Genomic DNA, 12,475 nt, shown 5'->3' on the forward strand with positions numbered 1-12,475 from the left:
TCTCCTCCTCCTCCTCCTCCTCCTCCTCCTCCTCCTCCTCCTCCTCCTCCTCCTCTCCTCTCTGCCTCCTGCTCTACCTTCGCTTCAACGGCTCATAGTAGATCCGGGGCTCGTGCAGCGTCGGAGCTGAGCCACAGGTGGGGTCGGAGCAGGCGACTCTTCCTCCTGCCAGCCAGACGTCAGTAGCCTTAGGCAGATGGAGGAGGCGAACCGAGAGGAGAGTGCGAGCCTGCCGAGACGGGGACGCCGGAAAACCAGCTGAGAGCGACGTGAGGAAGGAGGAGAGGAGAGAAGGGAGAGAAGGGGAGGAAGTAAAGAAGTAAGGAGTAGAAAGAGGAGATTGAGGAGGACGAGGAGGCAACTTAGCAGGAAGAGGAGGAGGAAGAGGGCGGGAAAGGGGAGGGCGGGCAAGGATGAGGGCAAGGACAAGGAGGACGAGAAGACAGCGGGTAGAGCGCCGCACCTTCGGAACAGGTCCCCGTGGTTCTTTACAGCTGCCTTCCTCTCTCCCAGCTGAGGGGCAGAGCTGAGAAAAGGTCAGGACCTCTTCAAACTCGAGGAGCTGGGAACCTGCAGGTCGGAGGGTTCAAACACTCCACCACAGCCCCACCTGCCGCATGAGGAGGAGGAAGAATCGGGGACCCTGCAGTGACGTCAACGACCCTCTCCTCTCTCTGCTGCTGCTGCTGCCGCTGCTGCTGCTGCTGCTGCTGCTGCTGCTGCTACATCGCTACTAGGCTCCTCCACCTTTCTCACCAGCAAAGGGGCTGTAGAATCGCTGCTCCTCTTCTTCCCTCTTCAAATATGGCCTGCAAGAATAGGTCAGCTTTCAACCCCTTCCTCCCCTACTCCCCTCCCACTTTCCCCGTCCCTTCCCCTCTCCACTTACTCATGCAGCGTGAGATCTGATCCACATGTCGGATCATCGTCCCCACATCGAGTTGCTCCTCCTGCTCACGAGCTTACTGGAGTTTTTCATCTCCTCCTCCTCCTCTTCCTCCTCCTCTTCCTCCTCCTCTTCCTCCTCCTCTTCCTCCTCCCACCCTAACAACCTGAATGTTTCCACCGCAGATCTCTGCACCCAAAATCAGAAGAAACACAATTCAACTTCCACTCTGTGGTTTCATCTTTCCCTTTTCCATCCTGGCATCCCGCTGTACTCCCTCCTCTTCCCTCCCCTTTCCTCGCTTCCTCTGTCTTCTTGCCCTCCCTTCCTCTCCCCTCCTTCTCTTCCCATACCTCCATGTGACATTTGGAACGAGAAGGACAGACATCACGTCATCGAAGATCCGCTGGACCTGAACAAGAATGTCAGATGCCCTCTTATCCCCTCCCGCGCTCCATCTTCCCCCCCCCTTTCCCGTCCCTCCTTCTTCTTCCTTCCTCCCTGTTCCCTCTGCCTAACTCTTTCACCTCCCACTTCCCCCACTTCCCCCACTTCCCATCCTCCTTCACTCCTCATTCCCTCCCTCCCATCTTGCCCCCTGCGCTGCGCTGCGAGCGCTGCGCTGCGCTGCGCTGCCCTTCCCTCCCACTTCGCTCCTCCTACCTCCTGCCAGTTCCTCCTCTGCGATCGTCCGCCGACAGCAGGAGCGATAATATCCTTCGGCTGCTCTCCCGTCATTGCCATATCCCTCCAGCAACCCCCCAGTTGTAGGTTACCTGGGTGAAGAGGCGATCTGCCAGACTTCTGTTGTAGTAGTCGCCCATCTTGTCCTCAGCTTCGTCGACCGCTTCCGCCCTGTCACAGCTCTCAGCACCAGCACGGTTTGTCTCTGCTCCTGCTGCTGCTCCTTCTTCTGCTCCTACACCTCCTTGCTTCTTCTTCTTTCTGACCTTCTTAACCACCCTCTCTCTCAGCTCCTTCTCCTGTTCCACCATCCCATCCCTTTCACTTCCCCTCCTCCACCTCCGCCTGTTCATGCTCTTACCCCATCCGCAGGCGCCTCTCCTCCTCCTCCTCCTCTTGCTCCTTGATCTCTTCGGGGCTTGGCGGAGGGACAGCCATAAGAGGCCTTGAAGCGACAAGTCAATGTTGCTGTCCCTCACAGGAAAACGGGGCATGTATGCTGAAGGAGCAGAAGGACATTCGAGGAGGCGGAGCAGCCGCAGGAGATCAATAGAGAAGGAGGAGGGGCAGAAAGTGAAGGAGAGCAGTTTGAAAAAGGCGAGGAAAAGTTGAGGGAAGGTTGGGAGGGGAATGAGAGGGAAGACACAGCAGAATCGAGCACGAATGTTGAGGAGCGGCGGCAGAGGAGGAGGAGGAGAAGGATAAGGAGGAGGAGAGAGAGAGGGAGGAGGAGGAGGAGGAGGAGGAGGAGAGAGAGAGAGAGAGAGAGAGAGAGAGAGAGAGAGAGAGAGAGAGAGAGAGAGAGAGAGAGGAGGAGCAGGAGCAGGAGGAGGAGGAGGATAGACTCGAGCCAGACCTGCTGTAAACTCCGGCAGGCATCCCCGCCCTCCTTCCTTGGGCGCACATGTCAAACATGGACCCTGGGTCACTTGTCATGTGAAGTCGCATCTCGAAGCCCCCTTTGCATCACCGAAGGCATCAGCGATCCCCGGGATGGCGCAGAGGAAAGAGTCTTTCCTGCCCTCGTTCGTTGAGATGGAGTTCTGCCGCAGCGCTATCACCACCACCACCTCCTCTTCCACCTCAAACATTTCCTCTCCCGGCATCCCATCTCTCCTCCATCCACCGAAGCCCTCTCCTTCCCGCCCTCTCTTTACCCCATCCATCTATACCCTTGACCTCCCCTCCGTCATCCCCCTCCCGCCGTCCCCACTCCAACTCCACAACAACCGCCATAATCTCCTCCTACACCACCTTCAAACCTCCCCGAGCTTGCAGGGAGGATGCTTGCAGCCCGCGCTTCAGGCGGTAGAGCCCTTCCTGCATGCCATGTCAGTCAAGGACCCTCCTTCTCTCCATTCCTCTCCCTATCTACAACTACCAGCGCCTCTACCTGATGCTGCTTTCCCTGCTCCCCACAAACAATCCATTCTCAATACTCCCTGTACTGCTGCTCCTGCTCCTGCTCCTATCACCAACCTTGAGGCGCTTGACCTTCTCCGCTGCACGTCGCTCGAAGGAGGCAACCGGACTTGACTACAGCATGGCCAAGAGGGGTCAGGCGAAGGAACGACAGGAGGAGCAGGAGCAGGAGCAGGAGCAGGAGCAGGAGCAGGAGCAGGAGCAGGTGCAGGTGCAAGAGGAGAGGGAGCTTTGGGAAGGAGCAGTAGAAACAGATTTCTATGCTCACCCCCTCGAACGGAAAATTGCCGACCCATCGGTTCGCCTGGCAGGAAGGGATCAGGTCGACCGCCCCCATACTCTCTTGATAACCCACATCCAGTCCTGTCTCCTCGTGGATGACGCTGGTTGCCGCTATCGGCGCCGCTTGCTGCCATGACTTGGAGGCGGTGATAGCCAGGAGCAACAGCAACACACAGCATGCGATCGCAGCTGATAGACTCTGTAAGGTAGGACGACGATCACTCAAGGCGATGACTCTCACCTTTCGGCCTCGTGCCAATGCCGGCCATCATGATATTTTCTCTGTAAGCCATTCCTTCTCCGATGCTGCTCTGTCCGATGAACTGCTCCACTCCCACTGCCTGCTATCCCGGGTGCTCACACCACCATCTGCTCGTATGCAGCGTCAGAACTAGACATGCAAGACATGCTCTAGCGATCTAAGGTCACCATACTCCTTGCCTCTCCTCTCTCACTGCGCCTTCCCCTCTCTCTCCATCCAATCTTATCGCTCAAGGTATCAGCATTGTCTCTTCCGAAAGAACCCTCCTCCCCACACCGCCCCATCGTAACCTTGAGATTCGGTTTTAGTGTGAGTGACCGCCGGACTTCTCGGCCCGGTCCGGCGCGGTACCCGGTGTAGTGGTTGGCCTGGCAAATCGAACTGAGTTTTCGGGTCGGCCCGTCTTATCCCGGGGCCGGGGGCAGGAGTAAAGATTTTAGTCATCGGTGTAGCAGTGACGCCAGGTTTTAGTCAATCCCGAGGTATTTGTAGGGGAAGAGGCCCATGTGATCGCTGCCTGTCATGAGTTTGGATTATATCTGATGAGGCGGACTTGGTTCTTGCGACTCTTTAGTTAACAGATCCCTGGCTACTGGCCCCCCCAGACTGCGAAAGTAAGTGTTTTCGAAGTTTGTGAGCTTAGCGAAGAGTCGCTTTCCCGTCTCCTCGGTTCCTGAGATCTTGAAAACAGTCTTCTTGGGATCTATAGCTTGTACATGTCGATTCCTGCTGACAGGCAACCTTGTAGTAAACAATCCAGAAAGAATCTGCAGGTACGTTTTCTCACTTGCTACGGGATATGCTGACATCTGTTACATTCGATACCCTACCCTTCCTGTTCACGGAGCATGGCCGTTTTCCAGGAGGTAGGGTTGGGGTACCTCATGCGTCCTTCTATCGCAGCCTGAGATGTACTGGGTGAAGGATCCAGGATATTTATTAGGAGGGGACTTATGGATTGAGAGAGGTGGGGGGTTGGAGAATCGTTGGGATAAGAATACAGTGTGAGACAAGGGTAGTGCTAGATAACACCTGTCATCACGGGTGGTAGATATCGGCAAAGGGAAAGGGTGAGGTACCAAAAGGGGAAACTGAGGGTGGGGGTTGAGGAACAATTCATGTAAGGGTGGGTAACTGAAAGCTGATCGCTGGTGGGGTTCACGTACCCAGGGGTAAAACATTTGAGGGTGGGGTAGTACTTTTGGTGGGTGTGACTTGTTGAGCACAGCAAGGTTCCTCGAGGGTAGGGTACTTTTGAAGGAGTATTGAATGGGTAGTAAGGATGCCTGAAGTTCTTTCACCGGTGGTTCGGCTTTTAGAAGGGGTAGGGTGATCTGGTGGGGCAAAGACTTACAGGGGTAAAAAAACTCTAATTGTCCGGGTGGGGGGTCACTGGAACGGAGTCAGTGGTAGGGTACCTCAAAAGGGATGTGTTCGTGAAAGGCTATACATAAGGGCATACCCATTGAGAGCTAATGACACATATATAAAATTTGTAACCATAGCACCCCATCCTCTGACATGATCGACCTGAGGAATCCCAATGGGGGTGCTATCTAGGGTACGTAGGGTAGTAAATGGATGGCCGGGGTGGTAAAAAGGATAGCGAACAGGGGCAACATGTTGACTGTGGAGAGAGGGGGAGGGAGAGGGAGGATAGTCCAAGAGGACGCAGCTATCATGATTTAGGAGAGGCTGAGATGAATCAGAGATGAGTTGCCTACCAGACATTGCTTCTGGTACGAGCATAACTGCAGCCAACAGGGAAACTTTCCGATTTTGCTTTCGAACAGACTAATCCTGGTTGTTTTGGCTTGTTCATAAGGTTGCAAAGGAAGATGCAGTTGTATTTATAGCACGAAGATGAGATTTCGACATATGTTCAATAGCTCTGTCGTCTCAGTAGACCATCGAAGTTTATACAAGATTTCGTTTCGAGTTCTTTGCGGTTTGTTCATTTAACCGTCACGCGGTTTTGCAGCGATTTGTAAAATTATAGCTTGTTCTTTAGTATTATCAGAATTTAGTGTCTTATTTATGCAGATTACCTCTGAAAGCTCAAGTTGTGAACCTTGTTCAATTTTGCATGGGCATGTCGGGTTTATAGTTAGCTCAACCAGTACCAAATCCATTTCATAGCTCAGTCTGCCGAACCTTGTAACAAGATACTTGCCACCTTTCTACCATCTGTTTAAATCTGGCTTCTGACACCTCTTGTTAAAATCAGAAGGATACAAGGTCAGGAGAAAGACACCAAAACAAGCGTACAGGGCGTGCACAAACACTTTGGAGATCTTTGTCGATTAGAATGCAGCAAGCACTTGGTAGGCAAGCTGGAAGCTCAGACACCATCGTTCTGCGCATTAGCACATCAGAGATCAGGCGTGAAGGCCCTGCAAGACTCACGGACGAGGATGACGCCAAGAGGTTCTGCGGAGCTCGTGGGTGGAGGGAGAGGCTGACTTGTACGGAAGGCGTCTGGGATTGTACCTCAAGACGAACAAGAGCAGGAGGTTCTCGAACATCGAGTGCTCGGACGGGATGAGAGGTGAGGGAACGTGCGCTTGTGCCTTCGGTGTTGACGAGGCTTGCGCAGGCCTCTCCTTCAGCCCTGTGAGGAGGAATAAGCCGCCACCCATAAGCTCGCAGAAGCTTTTCTTGGAGGCAACGACGGATAGCGAGGAGGACACGGATACTGAGGATCAGGATGGGCTTCTCCAACGAGGGAGAGAGGTGTGTAGAGGAGAGTGGACATGTTTCGCTGCTCACGCTTGAGACAGCAGGGTCGATCGATGCGGAACCACTCGATCCACGACTTCAGGAGCATGTACTGCTCGAGCCCCATGGGTTTTGCGCGAGGGGAGCGACCAAACAAGACCAAGATTCCAGGTGAGGACGGAGGAGGATGGTGGGATGCAAGCTGACCCTCGCTGTCAGAGTGCGAGGAGGAATCGGACATGTTCATGAGCAAGCGACGGGTGCTGGATGGGGGGGAAGGAAAGACCATCCCGATGCCCATGAACGACGTGACAGTGTTGATGCAAAACTTCGAGGCCCTTGGATAACTTGTACATTACCATCTTGTTGATTCACCCCCCCTCTCTTGTAATTAAAGAAACTTAAAACTTCTGGCCCGAGCCGTCGAGAGGAGGGTCAGTCCCATGGGAGAAAGTCGCAGGTCCGTACTTGCTGGAGCATCCTGTGAGACGCGGCAAGCAGGAGAAACTCGGAAAGGGAGGAGGGTAGGAAGGCAGAACAAGAGGAGAGCAGGGACAAGAACAGGAGGAGGAGGAGGCAGTGAGCAAAGTGGGTGGCAGGGAGACAGCGAATGGGAGCGAGTTGTGCAACCTTAGTTGGCGGCCTTGTGTCCCTTGAACCGTAGCATCCGCCATCGCATCTCAGCAGGTTTCTGAAACTCAACTCAACCATCAAGAGGCGGAGGAGGCAGGTGGGCTCCTACCCGATGCCTTGGATGCTGTTGATTCCTCCGAAGGCCTAGCAGACAGAAGTGAGAAAAAGCTGGAGCATGTCAATCGCGCTCTTACGTCATCCTCCGCGTTCTTCGATCTGTTGTCCTTGCCCTTGGTGGAGGTGGAAGGAGTGACGACTCTCTTGGCAGGGGCCTTGGTGGTGATCCTCTTGTTAGGGAAGACGTCAGAGAGCACAAGGAGGAGGGAGGAGGGAGGAGGGAGGAGGGAGGAGGGAGGAGGGAGGAGGGAGGAGGGAGGAGGGAGGAGGGAGAGGAGAACGGGGAGGGACTTTCGTCTCACTTCAGGCGGACGGCCTTGAGACTTATTGAGGTTTTCTTGAGGAGCAATTTCTTGAGACAGGACCAGTCAGATACGAAGATACACGTCATCTCAAGCAAGATCATTAGGATCTAGCTATGATCATAATGGAGACGGAAAGGAGAGAAGGAGAAGGGGGGAGGGGAAGGGAAGAAAGAAAGGAGGGAGGGCAACAAGAAGAAAGGAAGAACATGAAACATGCCGAAGTCACCTGTCTGATCATCGAGCGCTTTAATCGCGTTGCTCAAGACTCCCTTGGTATACGCCACGTGAACTCTCGTTCCATCACGTTCAGTCCGAACCCTTGAAAGTAACGTGCAAGTCAGGCAAAACTCCTCGAACTCTTCAACAACAACAACACCATCCTTAGTATCATCACTATAAACATCACCCTCAGCGGCAACAATGCATTATCAGTGGCCTCCTCCCGTCACATACCCGACTCCATGCATGACATCTTCTTCCCAGTCTCCTTCATATGCAGTGCCGTCCTGGAGGGAGTGTAAGGGAGGACGTCAATGAAATACTCCATAACAACATGGTATCTAGATCCGACAAAGTAGTTGAGGCAGACAAAGGACAAGGACTTCGACAGTCAACATGGCGCAAAACAAGGAAGGGAGGGCGTCATTGTTCATTTCCTTCCTTACCGTCCACGTGAAGATTCCTTTCCCGTGTTTCTTGCCATTGAGATATTCGCCGGTGTAGGAGCCATTAGCTCCCGAGTACTTCCCGATGCCTGAAGCTTCATCAGCAGTCGTGTTGGACAGAGCAAGCAACGTATCACCGTGCTTCTGGTTGTTCTTGAACTCTCCTGCGTATCTCCTTCCATCAGCACAAGTGTAGATCCCTTGGCCGTGGATCTGCCCTTGCCAGAAGTCTCCCTCGTACCTTCACACTAACTCATCAGTTGAGGCGGTCGCTGACCTCTAGCTCTCTTACTTGTTCCCGTTGGCAAACGACTGCACTCCCTTGCCATGCCTCAGTCCATTATAGTACATGCCCGTGTACCGGTCGCCCTTCTCAAACACCTTTGAAAGCAGCAGCTCAGTCACCTCTACTCGCTCCTCCCCGCCACGTCACACCTGCGTTCCGTTGCCTTGCATCTTCCCTTCATACCACTGGATCCAATCTAGTCAGCCTTCCTCCAGAGGCAGCAGGGACGAGTCTACCTCCCCTTCATACCAAGTCCCGTTCACCTCTATGAACTTGCCCTTGCCATGCATCTTCCCGTCTTTCCACTCGCCCTCATATTTCCCGCCATCCGGCCAGACGTACTCTCTGAACTTACTGTCTTTGTTGCCGTCCTTGTCCTTCTTCCCTCCGCCCGAGAGAAGCTTTTTCATCGCAAGGTCTTCAATTCAGCTCTAGCGAGATCGCACTGCCTTCAGCGCATGCGTCTTGAGCCTGCTGCGCAAGGTCACCCTCCTCCACATGGCGGCGAGCAGCGCAGAGAGTCGGGGGGCTACGGCATGAAAGGCTAGGAAGGTGTATTCTTCTGTCACTGGGACCATTTCACTGAAGAGCGTCAAGCTATCACTGACAAGTCTAGCGGACGTGCTGCTCTGCTTCCTGTTTTTCTCATCTGAGGACCAACTCGAACGTAAGACCATGTTCCTGTCGTCCTGCATGCAGACGCTCTCCTTCTCCTCTCTACTCATCCCTTCCTGGTCATCCTCCCCCCCTTCTCCCTTCCCATTCCCCCGATATCCCAAGCTCCCCCATTGACGCCTGGGTGATGCTGACGAATGTCCACCACCCATCGGTGACCCATCTGAAGTGGAGGTAGGGGGTTCAAAGAAAAAGGTCAAAACGAGCACCCCTTGACAGCTACAGTCAGTGGTGGACCCTTCCTACATACACTCTTGGAAACTCACTGACTCACCAGTAGCTAGGTACTGGCTATTGTAAGAGTAGAGCGATAGGCAGATCTCTGTTGCGATACGAACCATTCTTGTTGGAGCCAGACACGGGGAGAAGAAACGAGGCCCAGTGTAGACACAAGAGTAGCAGACAGGTCTTCCTCCTCCTCCTCCTCTTTCTCAACCATTCCATCACTCCGTTATGCTCATTGAAATGAATATGTGAACGAATGCACTGCATGAAGTTGTTCTCTTTCCCGTCTCTTGCTACAACCATCTTCACAGGGAAATCCTTTCAGCAGTTCGTCGCTGCAGCATCATAACTATCACGCTCTACAGGTCATCATCGCGGGACCATCCAGCCGCGTTTGCCTTTGACTCCCAATCCATCGCAAGCATCTGTTCCCTTGGGATCAACCACCCAGCAATAACCACACAAGCATACCTCTTTGTCATCGAACATGTCCTTTGACAACATACTCTTGCCCAGCACTCTCCGTCGGAAGCAACGAGTCTGCACACCAGCATGAGACAGGCGCACCAGCAGTAGGCAGCAGCGTCTCACAAAGAAGGGCGCCACTATCATGTAAACTCCTGACATCACCATACACCCGACAGCCCCCGCGACTAGAAACATCAGCAGCTAGCCTGACTGTTAGGACTCGAAGCAAGAGAAGGCGAACTTTACCCCCCATGTCTTCTGCTTGTGCGTCTTGCTGTCAGTTGGATTGGTTGCGTTCCCAGCACTCCCCATCGTCCCCACCCTCATCGACCTCGACCTTGCCTTGTCTGCATCAACAGGTTCGTTGTGGGGGTCGTTGGTATCCGGCTCGTAGACCACGGTGCCGTCTGACATGTGATGGTGGGGCTTGCTGCCACCACTGTGCGAGTGTGTCGTCCCATCCTTGTGGATGTGGTTGCTCCCTCCTTGGAGCTTGCTAGAGCTGATTTCTGCATGCTGGCCGTCGCCGTGGGAGTGCGGGTGCAAGTTCAAGATGCAATGGAAGTCACCGCAGTTGCATCCCTTGGGTATACAGCCTGAGAAAGGCAAACATCAGCAGAAATTTCACAACATGCCGATACACACGGATAGATTGACTCACCGCACTGGGTCTCGTGCTTGCAAGAGCTGTCCTGGGTGCATGCGGACCTCTTGGTGGGCCTGTCCTCGTCTGGCGAGCACACGTTGACTCCCTTCTCGTGCCCGAGAGAAGGCCGAACAAGCACGGCAGCAATGAGCAGCAGGATGGCTCTCCTCCTCCATGAGATCTTCACCCCCATCGTTGCTTTTTCGTGAGAACCCTAACCAACAACCCCTGCCCCTCTCGCTATGTGACTGCAGGTTGGCGTTCAGTCCAGGAGGATGGGGAAGCCTGTCGTTAGGTGCTCTCACTAGTCGATGAGGGGGAGAGGAGTGTGCAGTTGATACAATGCTGTCTTCCTCCGCTCTTACTACCTTCCTCGTCCTGCTCGCACCCCCGACCGCCCTTGCGTCATTGCCAGGCTCTTCTAAAAAGGTGGTTGTAGTGTTATATTGTCTGTACGATGATTTGATTTGTATTCAGTACGCAAATTTGATCATAAAATATTATATGAATAAAAATCTTTATTAGCTTCAAACTTGGGTCCAATTGAAATATATAGATATAAACGTGTTTCTGTTGTACCGTTCCAAATCGTTTTAGTATTTGTACGGCAATAAGTTAGTTTTATGGAGGATCCATGCAGAAGAGGACTGGGCGGAATGCGGCGATGGCGGCGGTAAGGAGCGAGGAGCGTCGAGCCCTTCATGCACTTGGCCCCTGACGCTCTCACTCTCTCCTCCTCCTCCATCCCTCTGCCTCTTACCCCTGCGCCTTCCGCACATCATGAAGCTTGCGGGCCCGTTCCTGGTGCTCCTGAGCTTCAGCGCATGCCAGACTGAAGTTCGAGATCTTGTTTCTTCCTCTCACTCGACTTCCCATGGATCCCCGCAATCCTTCCTCATCGCACTGCACCGCGCCTCCTCGTCAAGACTCCCTCCTGCCATGCATGGCGCGCACACTGGGCTCACGGGGCCGGTCCGCCTTCGGGGAGGAGCTCATTCGAGCTCTGGGGATGCGAGCAAGAGGAAGCTGGTGAAGGCGAAGAGGAAGTTTCCTCCGAGAAACCCGTCGGAGAACTCCATGAGCGATCCGTATCCCTCCAAGTCTCAAGTCGACAGCTCGACGCAGGACTCCAAGAATCCCTTTGCTAGCATATTCCCTCCTGCACAGACTAATTTCCCTGGTTTGACCTCTATCTCTTCTTCTGCCGGCTTGCCCTCCTACAAACTCTCGTTCAACCCCCCACCTCACCCCTCCTCCTTCTCTCATCGTCCAATTTCTTTCTCCGTCTTCATCCTTTCCCTCTCCTTGCGGCCTGCTCCAATTATTTCCTTCCGTACTGACATATTTTCCCTCTTCCAGCTACCTCCATCTTCTCCGCTTTCTCGTCTGCCGTCAAGTCTCCGAACTCGACTGTCTTTCCGGTACTTGACCTGATTCTGCCTTGCCCACTGAGCTCTGACATGCGAGCCCATAGAACCCTTTTGCTGCTGTTCCCTCCGCTAGCACAGGGGCAGCGGCAGCGGCAGGGGCAGGAGTATCAGGGGGGGGAGGAGATGTTCTACCGACAGGATCCTCTATCCAGCCGCCGAATATCTTCTCGTCGTTCTCGCAGAACGTGCCCGGGGCTCGCTCAGGTCACTGATTCCTCGGAAGCTCCAGATTGCTGACTGACTTCAAAGATGCGCCGCCTGTCTTCGGCTTTCAACCCCCGTCGTCACACAACTTTGGCCCTCCAAGGTAGAAAGAGGAAGCAAGGGAAGAGGACGAAGGGGGAGGGAGACGGGAGAGGAAGGAGACGGAGGGAGGAGTAGAGAGGAGGAGGTAAAGTCAGGTCTCTCACGCCTTGGTAGCTTCAACGTATTCGGAGACAACAATCAGCAGAAGACGTCTGTCTTTCCGGATGCTGGCCAGCAGCTGCAGCCAGTGCCAGTACAACACCAGCAGACCGCACCAGGTCCTTCAGATTGTCTTGTCCAGGTATCTCGACTGATCTCGTTGGCAGCGAACCCCTTTTTGCCAGAAAGTTTCAGCAAGCCGGCGCAAAACGTTTTCAACCCCTTTGCGCAGACCGCAAACCCTTTTGCACAAGCAACCCTAGAGCAGAACAAGACTTTCAGCGCAGGTCCACATCCTCTTGTGTCCCTTCCCTTCCCCATCGCCCTTTCCCTCCCCCTTCCCGTCCACCTCTCTCCCTCCCTCCC

The 12,475-nt window shown here is 54.0% G+C and overlaps 4 protein-coding genes across 4 annotated transcripts in view; 2 read left to right on the forward strand and 2 right to left on the reverse strand.

Annotated features, from left to right (window-relative positions):
* Positions 1 to 73: 73 nt before the first annotated feature.
* GUITHDRAFT_109444 (hypothetical protein) lies at positions 74 to 3,567 on the reverse strand (the record flags this gene model as incomplete). The annotated part of the gene is made up of 15 exons (XM_005831591.1): positions 74 to 165; positions 212 to 258; positions 464 to 526; positions 571 to 643; positions 757 to 809; positions 1,240 to 1,298; positions 1,663 to 1,741; positions 1,932 to 2,015; positions 2,427 to 2,490; positions 2,541 to 2,613; positions 2,825 to 2,890; positions 3,050 to 3,106; positions 3,261 to 3,296; positions 3,348 to 3,463; positions 3,516 to 3,567. The coding sequence occupies 15 exons, from the start codon at positions 3,565 to 3,567 to the stop codon at positions 74 to 76; spliced, it is 1,014 nt and encodes a 337-aa protein (XP_005831648.1).
* Positions 3,568 to 5,761: 2,194 nt separating this feature from the next.
* On the forward strand, positions 5,762 to 6,667 carry GUITHDRAFT_163520 (hypothetical protein). Its single transcript, XM_005831592.1, has 5 exons — positions 5,762 to 5,963; positions 6,011 to 6,084; positions 6,133 to 6,269; positions 6,317 to 6,425; positions 6,474 to 6,667. The coding sequence occupies exons 1-5, from the start codon at positions 5,845 to 5,847 to the stop codon at positions 6,599 to 6,601; spliced, it is 567 nt and encodes a 188-aa protein (XP_005831649.1). The 5' UTR covers positions 5,762 to 5,844; the 3' UTR covers positions 6,602 to 6,667.
* Positions 6,668 to 7,737: 1,070 nt separating this feature from the next.
* GUITHDRAFT_163521 (hypothetical protein) lies at positions 7,738 to 10,687 on the reverse strand (the record flags this gene model as incomplete). Its single annotated transcript, XM_005831593.1, has 10 exons — positions 10,290 to 10,687; positions 9,875 to 10,224; positions 9,752 to 9,829; positions 9,632 to 9,700; positions 8,497 to 8,661; positions 8,410 to 8,445; positions 8,267 to 8,355; positions 8,112 to 8,215; positions 7,975 to 8,063; positions 7,738 to 7,815 (listed from the first exon to the last, which is right to left on the reverse strand). The coding sequence occupies exons 1-10, from the start codon at positions 10,465 to 10,467 to the stop codon at positions 7,738 to 7,740; spliced, it is 1,236 nt and encodes a 411-aa protein (XP_005831650.1). The 5' UTR covers positions 10,468 to 10,687.
* A 367-nt stretch (positions 10,688 to 11,054) lies between these two features.
* Positions 11,055 to 12,475, forward strand: part of GUITHDRAFT_139599 (hypothetical protein) — a gene marked incomplete at both ends in the record, with an annotated part of 7,174 nt that continues 5,753 nt past the window's right edge. Inside the window, 5 exons of the mRNA XM_005831594.1 lie at positions 11,055 to 11,454; positions 11,634 to 11,695; positions 11,749 to 11,908; positions 11,954 to 12,011; positions 12,125 to 12,251. Coding sequence (XP_005831651.1) covers positions 11,055 to 11,454; positions 11,634 to 11,695; positions 11,749 to 11,908; positions 11,954 to 12,011; positions 12,125 to 12,251 — 807 coding nt within the window. The remainder of the gene's footprint in view (positions 11,455 to 11,633; positions 11,696 to 11,748; positions 11,909 to 11,953; positions 12,012 to 12,124; positions 12,252 to 12,475) is intronic.

The sequence above is a fragment of the Guillardia theta genome (assembly GCF_000315625.1).
Source record: "Guillardia theta CCMP2712 unplaced genomic scaffold GUITHscaffold_39, whole genome shotgun sequence".
Taxonomy (NCBI): Eukaryota; class Cryptophyceae; order Pyrenomonadales; family Geminigeraceae; genus Guillardia; species Guillardia theta.

What these genes read in the sequence shown, in the direction of transcription:
- GUITHDRAFT_163520 (XM_005831592.1), top strand. Translation starts at nt 5,845, where the DNA reads ATGCAGCAAGCACTTGGTAGGCAAGCTGGAAGCTCAGACACCATCGTT. An exon ending in GACGAGGATGACGCCAAGAG is followed by an intron (nt 5,964 to 6,010) that starts GTTCTGCGGAGC and finishes CTTGTACGGAAG; the next exon opens with GCGTCTGGGATTGTACCTCA. An exon ending in TTCTCCAACGAGGGAGAGAG is followed by an intron (nt 6,270 to 6,316) that starts GTGTGTAGAGGA and finishes CGCTTGAGACAG; the next exon opens with CAGGGTCGATCGATGCGGAA.